Raw genomic sequence first — 17,586 nt, 5'->3', positions numbered from 1 at the left:
TAGAGCTTCATGTGAAGATCAAATGAGATGGGAAAGTGCTATAGCAGACTAAAAAGCCCTGGAAAAATATATGTAAGAGACTGTAACAGTGATAAGGATCACTATGCTTAGAGTTGAGGAGGTTTAGGATTTAGGTGAAATGTGATCTCCAAGTGAATAGGGCCCAAAGGGAAGTACAGAGTGAAGATGAAGTGGAGATAACAGTGAGCTGATAAGCATTGTCTAAGCTAAAACTTTTAATTGCAAGGGACAGAAACCCAACTCAAACTGGCCTAAGAATAAGATATTTCAGCTCACATACTAGAAATGATTGCAAAGGTAAAATAGTTTCCAGTGTGGCAGGACTCCGTGCTCAAGTGTTATGTTGCAAATCTGTCTCTTTCCATTTCAATGGCCTGCTTTCCTCTATGCTGGCTTCATTTTCAGACAACATGTCCTCAATTAGTGACAAAGATTGTCCCCAGCAGCTACTGGTTATGCTCTACCAGTTAGGTAACTCTAGTAGAAAAGGAGAGTGACTTTTTCTCATCTTAACAAAAATCCTGAGGTAACTCTCATTGTCTGGCCCGATCATATGTTCTCTGAATCAATCACTATGACTGGCATCAATCTCAGCTGAATCACATGGATGGAACATGGGAGAATAAATGAAAACCACCCACACCCACCATAGGAAATAGGCTAAAAGGCTTGTTCTAGAAGTGATGATTGTGGAGACATAAGGCAGAGGAAGGAAGAAAATCAAGGGAGAATTTGAGGCAGAGGGAGAGTAGCACTTATTGGAGAAAGGCAAATTTAATAAGGGACTCTCCAGGTGCACTCGGGAAATGGGGAGGTGGTATAGAGAGCGCTGCTGAAACAGAGACCATCAGTCAAAAGGACATATTTAAGAATTCCCACAGTGGCCCAATGCACTCTTTGTGAAAAAGTAGTTTAGGAAGCAAAAGTAGCCACTTGTTACAGATTCTCAGTTTGTTCTTTGCTTAGTAGGTGTTTTTGTCCCATTAGGGGTAGGAGAGGGAAAAGACCGTGTCCGTCTTGAAGGAGGTAGACTAATGCAGAAGGCATGGACATAGATACCCATAACACTGTCATAATTGTATAGCTCAGAAGGAAAAGCAGCAAAGAAATTATCACTAAATTTACTAGAAGTTACAGCCTGTCAGAGATGTGAAATGTGACTGACATACACAGCATGGTAGGTCCTCTCCACCCACCCACAAAACATAAAGGCCCACCCTGTTTTGCCTTTTTTCCACCCTCCTACATACACATTACACCTGCACACAGGCACATAACAGGAGGGAAGGATTCTCTTGGAACACTGTCAGAATCATTCTTTAGGCCTCCCTGGCAGGTCACTACCCTGAAATGAAAAGCTGCCTGCCTCCCGTTTTTAAAGCCGGTGGAATGGGGCTGATTAAAGCTGACTTCATACTGAGCAAATACTTGTGAAAGGCAATTTAGTTCTGGATCCATCCTCTGGATCTTAACAATTGCCCTCACCACCACCCCTGACTGGCATACTTCCAAGCATGTTCAACAGAAGGGCCTCACCTCATGCTTAACCGAATGAAGACATTGGCCCACATCTGACCTTGGACTTAAAGGCTTGATTATGTGAAAGAGAATAGGAGCATAGAGATCACAGTTCCAAGTGAGGGTTCTGGGGGGCCAGGATAAGTCCCTGTTTTGACTTAGTCTGAATTCCAGTGATGGATGTAAAGAGGAACTCAGAAGCAATTCCTCCAGGAAAGAAAATCCAGGACTCTTGAATTCTTACCTCATAGCCAGGCCAACTATTACTCTGTCCTCTGTAGCTGTTGCCAGGAAAGGGTTTCTGATATTCTGATATTAGAGTTCTGGTATTCTCTGCTGACTCTCACATCCCAAACAGACATCTGGGTTGTAAGCCCCTCTCTATTCCCCCAATGAATGTCAGTAATTATCGCACACAGTTCTGGCAGATGTATTATTTTAAAAACAAATAGCATATAAACATAGAATTATTATATGACCCAGCAGTTTCACCCTAGGTATATACCCTCCAAATTGAAAATAGGTACTCAAATCCTTGTATGCAAATGTTGATGGCAGCATTATTCACAACAGCCAAAATATGGAAACAATCTAAATGCCCATCAACAGCTGAAAGGATAAACAAATTGTGGTATATACACATAATGGAATACCATTCAGCCACAGAGAGGAATGAAGTACTGATACATGCTGCAGGGATAAACCTTGAAAACATTATGCTAAAGAAGTGAAATAAGCCAGACACAAAAGATCACATACTGTACGTACAATTCCATTTATACAAAATATCCACAGTAAGTAAATCCATAGACAGGAGATTGGTTGTTGCCAAGGGCTGGGAGAAGGGGGAGAATGGGCCGCAACTGCTTAACAGGTACCGGGTTTTCTTTTGAAATTTTTTTTTTTTTCAACGTTTATTTATTTTTGGGACAGAGAGAGACAGAGCATGAACAGGGGAGGGGCAGAGAGAGAGGGAGACACAGAATCGGAAACAGGCTCCAGGCTCTGAGCCATCAGCCCAGAGCCTGACGCGGGGCTCGAACTCACGGACCGCGAGATCGTGACCTGGCTGAAGTCGGACGCTTAACCGACTGCGCCACCCAGGCGCCCCCCGGGTTTTCTTTTGGTATGATGAAAATGTTTTGGAGCTAGGTAGTGATTGTGGTTGCACAATATCGTGAATGTACTAAATGTCAACGAACTGTACATTTTAAAATGGCTAATTTTATGTTATGTGAATTTTACCACCATAAAGATATCCCATAAAAAAGGGAGGAGGGGATGCGGACTCGGGTGGCATATACATCATCCCCTTACTCTCTCCTTCATTCTTCCTGAAGGCATAGGTGGATCAGCCATTATGTGGCCATGAAGCAACAAACATTTGCCAAGAATGGCAAAGCAGAAAGATAAAAGAAAGCTGGGTCTTTGATATCATGAAGGAAACTACGGTAACATCAATTTTATTATGAGACAAATAAAACCCCTAGTTGAAGGAATAGCACAAGCTTTGTTCTTACATATTTCTTCTTTAAAAAAATGACTGTAACACAGACTAAGTGAACAAATCCACACATAAGCCTCAGGTTAGATTTATCTGGTCATGTACTCTTGGTTAGATGGTTTCACCAGTTGCTGGGAAAATGCCCTTTGCTATGCAGATCAGCACTCACCATCTGTAAGCATTCCAAATGGGAAGATAATACAAAATAGTATCACAAACATTAGGTATACAAGTAACAACAGAAACTGAAAGTTAACTGCTTCTTACATAAAGGCCATAGTTTACTCCTGGCCTGAATAAACAGAATTGTGTAGTCATTCAATACGTATTGATGATTACTTACTATGTGCCAGGCACTGAGTCAGAGATATGAACCAGAACACTACAGTGAGCAAGAAAGTCTCTGCCCTCATGGAGCTTACATTCTGGCAAGAAGGAGATACAGACAACACATAAGCAATTTTGCATACACTATATATATATATATATATATATATATATATATATATATATATATATATAAAATAGAATGCATAGGGAGAAACATATTGGGCTTCCAACCCTCCTGGTTTAGGACTGGCTCTTAGCTCCTCCATCTCTGGCACGGCTTTGCAGGGTCCTCAGGCCATTCAATCTCCCAGGAGTTAGCAGCACGTTCAACACCACAGCCTTGGTCTCAGTAGTCAAAAACGTCTCAGTTCCTCACCACCACTGCTAACATTATCCCCACATTTCCTCCTACTTCAGGGAAAATCAAACTGAAAAAACCCTACCTCACCCCAACCAATCCTACCCTTAAAAGGGGATAAATTAAACTAGAAGCAGAATCCATTATTGTTCCCAAGAGCAAAGAGCTTACAAACAAAACAAAGCCTACCTTTCTGGTAGAGGGCCAGGGAAGAAAGCAACATGAGCACAGTATTCAGGTCAAAAACTTGTATTTGAGGAAAAATGCAAATAATCACTAAGGAGAACACACGTAACTCTAGCACCCAAAGAAAATGCCCTTGACCAGTGTTGTCCAATAAAAATACAATGCAAGCTACAAATGTGAGTCTTTTTTGTCATTTTAAATCTTCTGACAACCCATAAAAAGTAAAACAGGTGTGGGGCGACTGGATGGCTCAGTCACTTAAGCATCCGACTTCAACTCAGGCATGATCTAGCAATTCGTGAGTTCAAGCCCTGCATTGGGCTCTGTGCTGACAGCTCAGAGCCTGGAGTCTGCTTCAGATTCTGTCTCCCTCTCTCTCTGCCTCTCCCCCCCCCCACCATCTCTCTCTCTCAAAAATAAATAAACATTTTTTAAAAAAGTAAAACAGGTGCAATTAGTTTAATAGTACATTTTCTCTAACCCAACATATCTACAGTATTATCTTTTCAACACATTACCAATATAAACATTATTAATAAGGTATTTTACATTCTTTATTTACATACTGAGTCTTCAAAATTTGTATATATTTTATATTTATAGCACATCTCAATTTGGACTACATACATTTCAAGTACTCAGTAGCCACATGTGGCTAGGGACCACCTTATCAGACAGTGCAGCTCTAGAAAAAATACTCATTAAATTACCTTTTCCATGTACATTAAAGCTAATGTTCCCCAGAATTGAAGCTTCTAGACGTCTCAATGGCTGTGACCAAGAAGCTATATTCCAGCACCCTTCACTGTTAGTCCTGGAGACACAGCCCTAGGTACAATGAACCACAAGTGAACATAGTTAACTGATTAAGAGAATATACACACACACACACACACACACACACACACACACACACACATACATACACATATACACACACAATGCAATGCAAGCAGGAACAAAATGATCAGCCTTGGTGGGGAAAATGCTATGTTTGCTTTGTGCCAAGTCATCTGTCCATCCATCCATTCAACACTTACTGGGCCTACAATGTGCCAGAATTCTACATGCTAGTATCCTGCCTTCAGGGAGTTTATAGTCTTTTAGGGGAGAAGTTGAGAGGCAGAATTAAATAAAAAATAAACAAGTTCATTTAAAATAGCAGTTTTGCTATGAAGAAAATAAAACAGGAAAATACCGTAAGTGGAAGAGAAGACTACTTTAGCTAATAGGGCAGAGGCTTCTCTGAGAAGGTGGCATTGAAGCTGAAAGTAAAGTAACGGGGACAAGAGTGGAGAAGAATGTTTCATAAAGAGAAAACAGGGCAAAGAAGGTAGAAAGAAGTTTGGCATGTTTGCCAAACAGAGAGAATGTCAATGTAGTTAGAGAATAGTTAACAAGAAGAGTAGGAGATGTGGTCATAAACATAGCCAGGGGCCAGACCACTTAAGGCCTAAAGAAAAGGGTAAGGAGTTTGGATGTTATTCTAGGAAGAAATCAATAAAGCATTCTAAGGTGGGGGAAGGATCATCTGACTTACATTTTAAAAAGTCTGTGTGTGGGGAATGGTCAAATCCCTGCATGTTTTGGGGGGTGGTTTAAGAGTGGAAATGGGGAGACTAGTTGGCAGGCTGCTGCCCCAGACAAGGTGAGAGTTGACGTGGCATGGAGTAGGCTGGTAGGGGTAGAAGTAGTGAAAAGTCAGATTTAGAAGACACTTCCAATTTATCACCAATTCCAGTCAGCTCTACCTTCAAAATTAGATTATATAAATTAGGTTATATTTTGAATCTATAGGACGTGCTGATGAGTTACATGTGAGATGAAAAAAAGAAAGGATGGCTAACAAAGAGGATATAGTTAAGCATACAGTTGAAATGGTAGTGCCAGTTATGGAGATGGGGAGCCGAAACAGGAGCAAAGCCTGCCCCTCCTGGATTTCCAATCTTGGTAAACAGAACCACCACCCAATCAGAAACCTGAGTTTCATCAAAGTTTCTACTGCCTTATCCAATCACCAAATCTGTCCCCTCCTTTCCATCCCCACTGACTTGGACAGTTTGCTAGACCAAATTACTCGCCAAAACTATTAAAATTGCCTTAATAATCTCCAGTTTTAAACTCCAACCTAATGTCAAACCTACAAATTGTTCCCCTGCTTACAATTCTCCCACAATCTTTCTGAAGAGTAATTTGGCATTACCTATCAAAGTTTAAAATGAACATGCCCTTTGGTTGGCTCTCCTTTAGGATTCCATCCTACAGAAATACTTGAAAAATGAAAAGAATGAGGTTACTTTAATAGTGAAAAACTAGATACTAACTAAACGCCATTCAGTAAGGAAACTGTTACATAAACCATCATACAACTGTATTATAAAATTCTATCTAGTCTTTATTTTTAAAAATGAAGATCTAAATATATTGACATGAAAAGATATCCAAGATACTTCAAAAGCAACTGGCAACATGTATGTGGTTGCATTTACTTAAAAAGCATTACAGTGAATCGGGGGGGTATCGTGTGCATGTTGTTTCTAAAGGCCTAGAAAAGGTCTGGGATACACACATTAAACTATCGATAATGGTTATCTCAGGGTAGTGCGATGGGGATGGGCTTGGGGGGGGGTTCTTTTTAAAAAACTATATATTTATTATTGGATGAGTTTTTAAATAATTAATATATTTATATAACAACAACAAAACCGTACAACCATCCTGTGTGCCTTAACACGATTCAAGGCACTTTAGGACCTGGCACCAGCCTTCTTTTCAGACTAGTTTCTCAGACTTATTTACATTAGGTGGGCGATAATGTACTTTTGTGTGGTGGGAAATGTGGGTTGATTGTTGAAACTGGGTCGTGTACTAGGCCTATCTGCTTTGCAAATGGAAGAAGAAAGGCATCCTCTAGTATTCAGAAGGATGTGAAGCTCTTTCTTAACAGAAGTTAAGAGACTTGTTTCTTTCCTTCAGGGCACACCATAATTACTTCATTCCTTCAGCTCTTCAAAGGAAGAAATAAAATTTCATGACTCTTCTCAATCCATTTGGTTTTACATGGCTTAGGAGTACCTGTACTTATCTTGTTCAGTTTGCTGCTTTTATAATATTAAAAGCCAACAGAATAGACAGTAAATTTACCATAATACCAATTCCTTTCTGAAAAATCTTCATTTCCCCAAGAAATTTTTAGGTATTTAAAGAAAAACAAAGTGATAGTAGCCCAGCTAGAGAGCTACTAGAGATAACACACGTGAAATAGCTTTGGTGGAAACGAAATGCTAAATAGAAGGTGGAATAGGGCCAATTTCTAAATTCTAAAGATTTTCATATTTTGTTTTTTGATTTCCACTTCTTAATTACTTATTTTAAGCTCAGGAATAAAGAGAGCAAAAAGGTACATATTTAAGTCTTTCTCTTGTCCTGGCTGGGAATCTAGCCATAGAACCAACTGGTACAAGACAGAATGAACTGCTCTTCCCAATCTTGTTCCATTCAGTGTCCAATTCTCTCAAAACAATACCAAAAATTGTTATGAAATATTCAATTATTTCCTCCTCAGTCATTCAGATGATTAGAAGTGAAGTACCAAAGAAAAACCTAGTTACTAATGTTTAGGATGAAGTTGGCTACATTTTAAATACTAAACCTGCCAACTACACCAGTCCCTCATTTGATATATCCTTCACCTGGTTTGAATTGCTGTTGCTCATCAGAAGGCTTTTTGGTTTTTGTTATTAGGCCTCATTTAAAAATCTATTATCTACCACTTACCTCCATAAGATATCAGAGCAGAAAGGAATCACTGTGATCCTAGCATAATCCTCTCATTATTGACAGCTGAGAAACTGGCCCAGAAAGACTGCCTCAGGTAACAATGTCACTGTGTGTCTGTTTAATTGGAGCTGGGACTAGAACCTACTCTTCTGAGTTCCAGGCAAGCCAAATTGGATTGATTTATTATTTAAAAAAATTTTTTTAGTTTATTTTTCTATTTTGAGAGAGACAGAGACAGCACAAGTGGGGGAGGGGCAGAGAGAGGGGAGATAGAGAATCCCAAGCAGGCTCCACACTCTCAGCACAGAGCCCAATAAGGGGCTCAAACTCACCAAATCATGAGATCATGACCTGAGCCAAAATCGAGAGTTGGCTGCTTAACTGACTGAGCCTCCCAGGCACCCCTGGAAAAAATTTTTAGGTAATTTAAACTTAATACTCCTTAAGTATTAGCAATATTCCATAAGTACTATTTGGGGAAAGCAGGCAAGTAAATAAGAAAAAGGTTTCAGGGGCGCCTGGGTGGCTCAGTCAGTTGAGTGTCCGACTTCAGCTCAGGTCATGACCTCGTGGTCCCTGAGTTCAAACCCCACGTCGGGCTCTGTGCTGACGCTCAGAGTCTGGAGCCTGCTTCAGATTCTGTGTCTCCCTCTCTTTCTGCCCTTCCCCTGCTCATGCTCTGTCGAAAGAAAGAGAAAGAAAGAGAGGAAGGAAGGAAGAGAGAAAGAAAGAAAGAGGCTTCAACTTCAAGGGCAGATAGAATTAAAGCAGTTTTCTACCAGATATAAGGTAATGGATCATCTGAAGGCCAAGATTGTTATTCATCATTGTTATTCATTTGACTTTTGGCAAAGTATAATTAATAATATTTTTTAGTGTAGTGGAAAAAGAAAACTGTTCCTTTTAGAGCCAATTAACCTCTTATGCTGACACTTAGCAATGGGAAGATGGCCCATTGGTTAGGGAACCATCTTGGATAGGCCACTTTGGATATAAGCGCTTTCAAGGCACTACTTGAAATAGGAATAAAACAAGTAAGTTATTTTCTCTAATACATTTATAACTTTCCAAGACCTTTGGAAAAAAAGGTGTGATGAAGAGAGGGAAACAGGAAGCTGAAATTTCAGCAAGATTTGAAGGCAGGACTTGGGATGAGACAGGTAAGGATGGCAGAAACTCTTTAAGAACAAGGATATATATGATCTACTCTTATATTTGACACTGCAGTGCTGAGATAAAACGCCCTCTCATTGCCCATCTCCTTCCCACTACTGTAAAAACTTGAGTGAGTATATGCTACATGGACTTGTGTTGCTGGCACAGTGGGAGTTGGTATAGGTGGTGTGGAGGAGATGTGGAGAAGCCAGGAAAGCAGGGAGGCAGAGCAGGAGAATATAAACCACACTAGCCCCCTCCACAACTCTCCCCACCAGAAAAAGAGAAACGATATTGTAAGAAGTATCCCATAATATTACAATAAAAGTGTTCTTTATTTAAATCTTAATGGACAGTGAAAGGTTGGGACACCTGGGCAGCTGATACTAGAGCTATGATAACTCACTCAGAGACGATGAGTTCCTGGCCAATCCTTATTACAGGCTGTTGCATGTAACAATTCCAGCCATCCTTAGGTCAACAGACACTGACTACATCTATCAACCAACTTTGCTGGTGAGCCTGCCCTTACTACAGCTTCAGAGGCTGATAATTGGCAGGGCTCCCATGTTTGGTCATGCTGTCACTGACTGGCTTTTCTCACCAGATTATTGTGCAATTCAACACACATAAATCTGTCCAATGAAATAATATCAAACTCTATCGAATCCCTGTGTATATTATAGAAATAGGGGGTAATGTCCAAAATGTTACACATTAAATTATATTTTCCTATTAATTTTGGGCATAAAATCAGAGATATTTCTCTAAGGAAATGATAAACCCAGGATTTTAAAAAAGTAAGTCACACCTAAAAATCCTAGTCTAACATAAAGTTTGCTTTTGTCACTCTATTTCTTTAATTCTACTGCATATTTTCTACAAGAGCTTCTTTAATTGTCCACTTGATTCTTTTTACAAAATGGGAATATCTTTTCCACTATAACCCATAGACCACAGTAACTGTCATCGCTTATTATATGTATCTTTGAATACAAATATCTACCTCATAGGTTTGTTATAAAGGATTAAATGAGTTAACAGATGTAAAGCACATAGTAAGTATTATGTTAGATACTTTCTTCTTTACACATACACATGTAGAAAACCAGAATCCTTCTATACTTAACATAATGAATATCTTTGCCTATCAATACATTCTCTTTAATGGCTACAGAACTTCATGAAAAAATGATTTAATTCCTGATCGATGCATATTTAATATATTTATGTATCTATATTTTATTTCAAACACTGCTGCACTAGATACTTATTCATACTTGTGTCTTCACTTGTGACATTCTTTTGTAACACAAATTACACACACGCGCGCACACACACACACACACACACACACACACACACACACAAGGAAAGAACTAGGCCTTGAGTTATGCTTAAAGATACAGCATAGATACAGCAGAGGAGGAAATAAAGTCTGAAGACTGAGAAAGAATAGCCAATGAACTAAGGAGATCCAAGACAGCATAATGGCTAGGATGTGAAAATGTTCCAAGGAGAAAAGATGGATTACTGAGAAATAAAGGGCTGTTACACTGGACAAAGCCATTTCAGTGTAGTAAAGGGCAAAACACAGACTGTAAGAAGGAGAGGAAAGAAATATGCAACTAGTCTATGATTCTTTAAGAGGCTGGTAGATAACAGGAAAGAAAAACTAGAACAGTAGCTCTCAAAAGTAGAACATGCAAGTTAGATTCAAGAAAAAATAGCAAGAAACAATCATTCATTGAAATAAAGAGCTGACAGTTCACTTACAACTATGTTTTAAAACATCTGATTAGGGGCACCTGGCTGGCTCAGTCGAAGAGTGTGTGACTCTTGATCTTGGGGTCTGCGAGTTCAAGCCCTATGTTGGGTATAGAAATTACTTAAATAAAAACAAGTAAGCAAGTAAATAAATAAATAAATAAATAAATAACCTGATTAATATTTTACTTAAATGAACTTATTCCTAGAACTATGAAAGTTTAAAAACAATGTTTAAAAGGATAAGAATAGGACCATATATACAAGATACATACATAAAAGTCATTCTTAAGGCAGCTTATTGCCAGAAAAAACTTAGACCACATACAACTGTATCTGTTATTTGAAAGAGAACTATTAAGAGAAAAAAGTCTGAAACACTGTTTTAATGGGAAGAGTATTCATTTTAATTATGCTCCAAGATGTTACAGAGCTAGAAATTAACAAATTTTGGTCGGTATAAAATAGATTTATTGTCAATATTCAATCATTAATACAACCCAAGTAAATGAAACATCACTTCATACAAGGCTCAGATACTCTAAAATCTATCTTCACACGTGTACTATAATATGATAAATACTTAAAAATTATAATGCAAGGAAAAATATTACAAAAAAAATACAATTGCTATAGACCCTTGCATGAATATTCTTTATTTTTAAAGTTCTGCCTTAGGGAATTAATACCATGTTATACATCAGAACCAAAAGTAAGCTACATTCCTTGAGGTTACAATGTTCAACGATGCACTAGATGTATTCTAAAACACCATGTCGGACAAGAATCAAAAGAGAGACAAAGAAGGCCTTCAATGATGTTAAGAAAGGAAAAAAAGAGGGGAGTAATAATTTTTATATGCTGATTTCTGCTGGAATGGCCTCATTCAACAATTTATACCACTGTAGAAGATAGGAAAAAGAAGGGAACTAGTCTCAGCTTTCCATAAAGGATGTCCAAATCAGCACAAATTCAGGCAATTCTAAAAGGCACTGTTCCCAATGCTCTCCACTCTTCAACCCTGTACAGGAACTCGTCCGATATCCATGTTTTTTTTCCTAATTTCACAAGGGCTTACCAAGTATACATTCTGTTTTCTATCATCCAACAGCCAAACCAAAAGGCATGAAGCAAAACAACACACTATCAGTCAAGTCAGCTCGAAAGACACAAATTTTCATCGGAGTCTTATATATTGACTCCAATCCTCAACTGTGTGGCAATAAGAAGTTTTAAGATTTTTTTTTCTGTCACTCATCATTGATTCGCCTGTTGCCAAACTTCTTGGCAGCAATACCAGGAACTGTTGGGAATCCTTGGTGAGAACAAAACGGAGGTGATCAGTGAATTCGTATAACCTATCATAGTGGGCTTCTACAGGCAGACAGGAAGACTGCCTGCATTCATTTCAGAAGGGGAGAAAAATGGGGCAAAGATTAGGTAAATTTGAAATACAGCAAGGTATTAATACTGTAGTAATAACAGGGAAGGAAATGCTTATAGCCAACCTACCTTTGGGGAAGCTTCTGGCATAAAAATCAAACTTTCTCTCCCATTATTCTTGAGCTCTTTACTTCAAGAAAGGCAGAACACCACTTAAACACTTTTCTTCAAAGGTAGGGAATTTCTTTTTGAAATTAGCATTGGAGAAAGGAAGAAAAGATAGGAAAAGCTCACTCAAAGAGGTCCTCAAACATGCGCTGTCCCATTGCTATGTATGCTTCCTTCTCCTCTGGTGTCATCTGGGCCACTAGCTCTGGCCGCTGGCTCACTTCACTGTAGGAGAATGGTCGGCCAGCCACCATAACAATGGGGTCATCTGCTACTTCCTCAAACTCATCGTCCTCCTCGTCGTCCTCGTCCCGATGATGTACTGCCACAGCTGCTGGTCGAGGTGGGGAGTCATCGTCTGACTCACTGGTCTCACTCTCCGAGTCACTGCCATTGGCAGCAGTGACAGGAGCAGCCGCCCCCACTGAGCCTGCTGTGGCAGAGGGGGTCTTCTTCTCATGAATGAGCAGTGCTCGCATGACCTCCTCGTTATCATCTGGCCCTGCACGGCCCTCCTCACGCTCCTGAAACGCATCTATATCTATGCCACCTGGAAGGAAAAACCCAGAAAATCAATATCCTTAAATATACAAGGCATTCCTTTATAACTAATAAAATATGTAATATTTTAATATTTAAATACATTATTATAAAGTAACACAGACTTCACTGGTTCCAGTTTTTGAACAACTGTCCATAAGAAATTCAAAATGTTTCTCACAAACTGGAATTTAAGTAGCATGGTTTAAGTGCATGGGTTCTAAGAGTAACACAGTACGGATTCAAATCCTCATTCTTTTACATGCAAGCTACACTGCTTTGGGCAAGTTTTTAGTCTCTGAACTTTGGTACCTTTTCCTGTAAAATGGAGTGATAAAAACATCTATCTTACAGGGCTTTGGATAAGAACAAATGTAATTATGTCTGTGAAGGAACAAGCACAGTAGCTGGCAAAATAGGAAATCACAAACGTGGCTTCTCATCTTACTTAGAAAGTAAAAGCCAAAAGCTTTACAATGGTCTTTAAAGTCCTACGTTATCTGGAACCCCTCCTGCTCACTTACTTACTTTTCTCTTTCCCTTTGCTCATTCTACTCCTGCCACAGTAGCCCCCATGGTATTCCCTGCACATACCACACTCACTCCTACCTTAGGGCCTTTGTACTGCCTGTTTCCTCTACCTGGGATATTTTTCCTCTATGTATCTACATAGCTGAATCTTTCATATCTTTTATGTTTTCATTCAAATGTTGCCTTCTTTTAATTCACCCCATCCTATACTCCCAATGCTTTCTTCTTTTCCCCATAGCACTTATTTTCCAACATACTAATTTATGTCTATTGTCTTTGTCACCTCCTTTCCCAGGATGTAGGTTCTCCACAAGCAGATATTTACTTTTTTTATTCAATGATATATTCCATGCACCCAGAATACGGCCTATCACTTCTTAGGCACTGAATTAATATTTGATGAATTGGTGAATAAATGCAGCTTTATTTTTCTGAAACAAACTAAGGGTACTTTGAACTCTTTATAAAAAGGAATCTAGTCTTAGGAACAAAGCTCCTCTCACCACATACCTATCACTTTGTGTACACATCATGAAAAATTACACATAAAAAAATTAAAGAAAAACATTGGTATTCTGTATTCTGAATACCAAATATACTACCATTTAAAAAATATAAAAGAATTAGGGACACCTAGGTGGCTCAGTTGGTTGGGTGTCCAACCCTTGATTTTTTTTTTTTTTTTAATTTTTTTTTTTCAACGTCCAACCCTTGATTTTGGCTAAAGTTGTGATCTCATGGTTCATGGGATTGAGCCCCACATTGCAGAGCCCACTTGGGAATTTATCTCTCTCTCTGCCCCTTCCCCTGTTTGTGGGTGCACTCTCTCTCTCAAAATAAATAAATAAACATTAAAAAAATTGGGGCGCCTGGGTGGCTCAATTGGTTAAGCGTCCGATTTCAGCTCTGGTCGTGATCTCACGGTTCACGGGTTAGAGCCCCACATCGGGCTCTGTGCTAACAGCTCAGAGACTAGAGCCTGCTTCAGATTCTGTGTCTCCCTCTCTCTGCCCTTCCCCTGCTCACACTCTGTCTCTCTCCTCTCAAAAATAAAATAAACATTAAAAAAGTTTTTTTAAATAATAAAACATAAAAGGATTAAAAATATTCTTTGGAACCTAACTCTCTGATTCAAATCTTGACTCTAACAGTTATTAGCTGTATGATTTTGGCCAAGTTACTTCATCTCTCTCTGCTTCAATTTTCTCAAGTATAGAGAGGGAAAAAATAATAGTATATCGTCACTGGATAATTTTTGGGATTAAGTGAATATCTTAATATCTGTGAAGCCATTAGAATAAACTTGGCACTTGGATTAGTATTATCTATCATCATCATCAACAACAAAAAGCCCAGAAAAGGGGCACGTGGGTGGCTCAGTCAGTTAAGTGTCTGACTTGGCCTCAGGTCATGATCTCTTATTCACGAGTTTGAGCCCCTCATTGGGCTCCACACTGACAATGTGGAGCCTGCTTGGGATTCTCTGTCTCCCTTTCTGCCCCTCCCCCAACTGTGTATACACGTATGCTCTCTCTCTGTCAAAGCAAATAAATAAACTTAAAAAAAAAAAAAAGCCCAGAAATGACCAACTCCGGCCATGAATGAAGTGAAAGCATCTTCTCATTAACACACTAGGATGGATTAGTGTAACCCTGGACAATTTAGAAAGTGTAGAACTCCTGAGAGAAGAGAATAGGCAACTAAGAGACAGAAAGGGAAACAGGAACTGAGAAGTTAAAAGTTCAAGTTAGAGAAAGTTCAAGAAAAGTTCAAGAAGTTCCAAGTTAGAGAAAATAGGCTTCTGGTATCATGGATGTAAAAATGAGAATTAAAGTCAAACTTCACTACTTTAAAAACACTGCCGAAGGCTGAGGGTCCCCCCCCCCCCCCCCGCCCGCAGAGCCCTTACTGCCAATGCAGTATTTCGATAGGAAAAAAAAGACAAGGAATTGTCTCTAAAGCAATCATTGCTTTGATAAGAATTTTCCAATAAGCCTAATATTATTACCAACATAGGATTTTGATTAATGTTTAAAGTAAATATAAAATTAGGGGCAAAGCAATTTAGTTTCATAAACTAGTCACATCTAAAAGATTTATGACAAGGGTCTTGAGAGGTTTGGGGGAAAAAAGGAACCATTCTGTTACAGATGAAGACAGAAAGAAAATAAGGATAAATGAGCAAATTTCTGGATGGTAAAGTAGAAACACTAGTTCCAAGCACAGTCTTATTTAATAGAGTTATAAATTACAAAGAAGATGTATATAATAGGAAATTGTCAAGTTCACTGATGATGCTAAGCAATTCTGGATGCTTAAAGGCCAAACTAGTGGCAAAAAAAACACACATAAGAGGAGCTGAAAGTTGTATAAATGGCAGAAAACTGGCAGATTTCTTTCTATACTGGCAAGTGTAAAAAATCTGCCCACAAAAAAATAATCTAAAAGATACTGAAAGACCTGGTCCAAGCTATCTGATACAGGGCAAGGGAGGGTCTTTAAAAATCCCTGCACATGTTTCTGAAGTTGTTGGTCTTAATATGCTTCTAGACACAGAGCAACAAGCATCAGGTAAAAATCAGGATACTGGAAGTAAAACTCAAATCATTAATGATGAATCTATGCATGGACAACATATTTTGTTCTGGTCGCTGGATATTAAGTATATTATGGTTGGAAAAGGCCCAGAAAAAGACAATTAAAATAAAACAAAAAATGTAGATGAAGGTGGAATGGGGGAAGAGGACTATTTATAAGGAAAGCAGCTTTCAGTATACTAATGAGCACCTGACAGAATCTATAAAATTCTGAAAGATATTAAAATGACTTGAAGTCCGAGGAAAATTAAGTGTTGGACAAAGGGCGCCTGGGTGGCTCAGTCAGAAGTATCCAACTTCAGCTCTGGTCATGAGCTCGCAGTTCATGAGTTTAAGTCCCCCATAGGGCTCTGTGCTGACAGCTAAGAGTCTGAAGCCTGCTTCAGATTCTGTGTCTCCCTCTCTCTCTGCCCATCCCCTGCTCACACTTGGTCTCTCTCTCTCTCTCTCTAAGATAAAATAAACACTTTAAAAAAGTGTTGGACAAAGAAGACTCACTTCACACTCACTAGACAGAACCTATTCTGTCATAAAACTTAAAGAAGACAAATTTAGACATCTTAGTATCCTATTTTATATAGGAAAAAATACTGACAAGTCTGAATTGGGTAAACTACGACTTTTTAAAGGCCTTTATGATTCAAATTCTATCATTCTAGGAACTGAACACATCGAATGTTAAGCTTGTGAGACTTATTTTATTCAATTTTGTTTCTAAGTTCAAAGAAAAAGTTTGGTAGCTTTAAGAACAGGCAGGAGGCCAAGTTGGAGAAAACGAGACTCCTCAGTAGTTCATAGCCTCACTCCTATATAATCTAAAACAATTTGAATCAAAATAACTAAACACCAGAGCCAAGCTAATCAGCAGGAAGGAGCTAGAGAGTGCCCTATCGTTCCCAAGGAAAACTTTTTTTCCAACTAGAATTCAAACACCAAAGAGAATCACAGTAGAGGTATTACCTGATTTTACCATCACCACCCAACTCCACACTACTTTTTTAATTATTTGCATACACAGTATGCTATAATTAGTAAAGAAATGCAAATCATAAAGGGAAAAGAAGTTAGAAAAATACCAAAACACAAGAGGTTTTCAGTTACTGATAATTCTTTACCATTACAGAACAATACTCAGATGATATGTTAGAAATGATGCATAACCTGGGAATAGAATCACATAGATTCTAATGCTGATGAAACATAACCAGAGGTACAGACTCCTTTTCATCTCTGCTTCCCAGTTTCTGAGTAATCTTTGTCCAGTCTGAGTCTTGTATTTTCTATATACTCCCAAACATCACCACCCAAAGTCTTTGAATCCTTAAAGTTTTAAAAAGTAAAATGCCGTAATTTTCAAACTGCTGGTTATTATGTAATTTTCAACCCTTTATGGATCACTGAGATTTCTAAAATCTAATATGGAGTTCTGTCAATCTTCTTGGATGGTAAGAATCCATAATCCTTTACTCAGGTAGCTTCTTTTTATATATTTCAGGTAGCACAAACTTTTATATATTTCAGGTAGCACAAACTCCTTAGTGTTCATGAGGAGACAACATATAAGAGTCTGGACTAGTGTATAGTTTTGGCTCCCAATTCAGAGAAATAAAAATGCAGAAGTTAGGGCAACAAGAGAATAAAGAAGAGGTGAATTTGTCCACTTTGAACATAATAGCACTTTTCCACAAAATTAAGACAATGAAATGGTAATTTCTTAAATCTGAAAATGGAGATTTAAAAAGGGTCTA

General features: G+C 38.6%; 1 protein-coding gene and 1 long non-coding RNA gene across 7 annotated transcripts in view; both read right to left on the bottom strand.

Moving 5' to 3' along the window:
• Nucleotides 1-2,986: 2,986 nt before the first annotated feature.
• Nucleotides 2,987-3,479, bottom strand: LOC121035814 (uncharacterized). Its single transcript, XR_005793086.1, has 2 exons — nucleotides 3,387-3,479; nucleotides 2,987-3,215 (listed from the first exon to the last, which is right to left on the bottom strand). It is a non-coding gene; the product is annotated as an uncharacterized LOC121035814 (long non-coding RNA).
• A 7,523-nt stretch (nucleotides 3,480-11,002) lies between these two features.
• GTF2E1 (general transcription factor IIE subunit 1) overlaps nucleotides 11,003-17,586 on the bottom strand; it is a 36,750-nt gene continuing 30,166 nt past the window's right edge. For all 6 annotated transcript variants that reach the window (XM_040484624.1, XM_040484621.1, XM_040484618.1 and 3 more), the window contains exon 5: nucleotides 11,003-12,720. In XM_040484624.1, coding sequence (XP_040340558.1) covers nucleotides 12,293-12,720 — 428 coding nt within the window. In that variant the 3' untranslated portion in view covers nucleotides 11,003-12,292. The remainder of the gene's footprint in view (nucleotides 12,721-17,586) is intronic.

The sequence above is a fragment of the Herpailurus yagouaroundi genome, unplaced genomic scaffold (assembly GCF_014898765.1).
Source record: "Herpailurus yagouaroundi ecotype Mexico unplaced genomic scaffold, PumYag 162, whole genome shotgun sequence".
In the NCBI taxonomy this organism is placed as follows: domain Eukaryota; kingdom Metazoa; phylum Chordata; class Mammalia; order Carnivora; family Felidae; genus Herpailurus; species Herpailurus yagouaroundi.
Note: the sequence above shows the minus strand (reverse complement) of the source record. Positions and strands in the feature narration are given on the sequence as shown.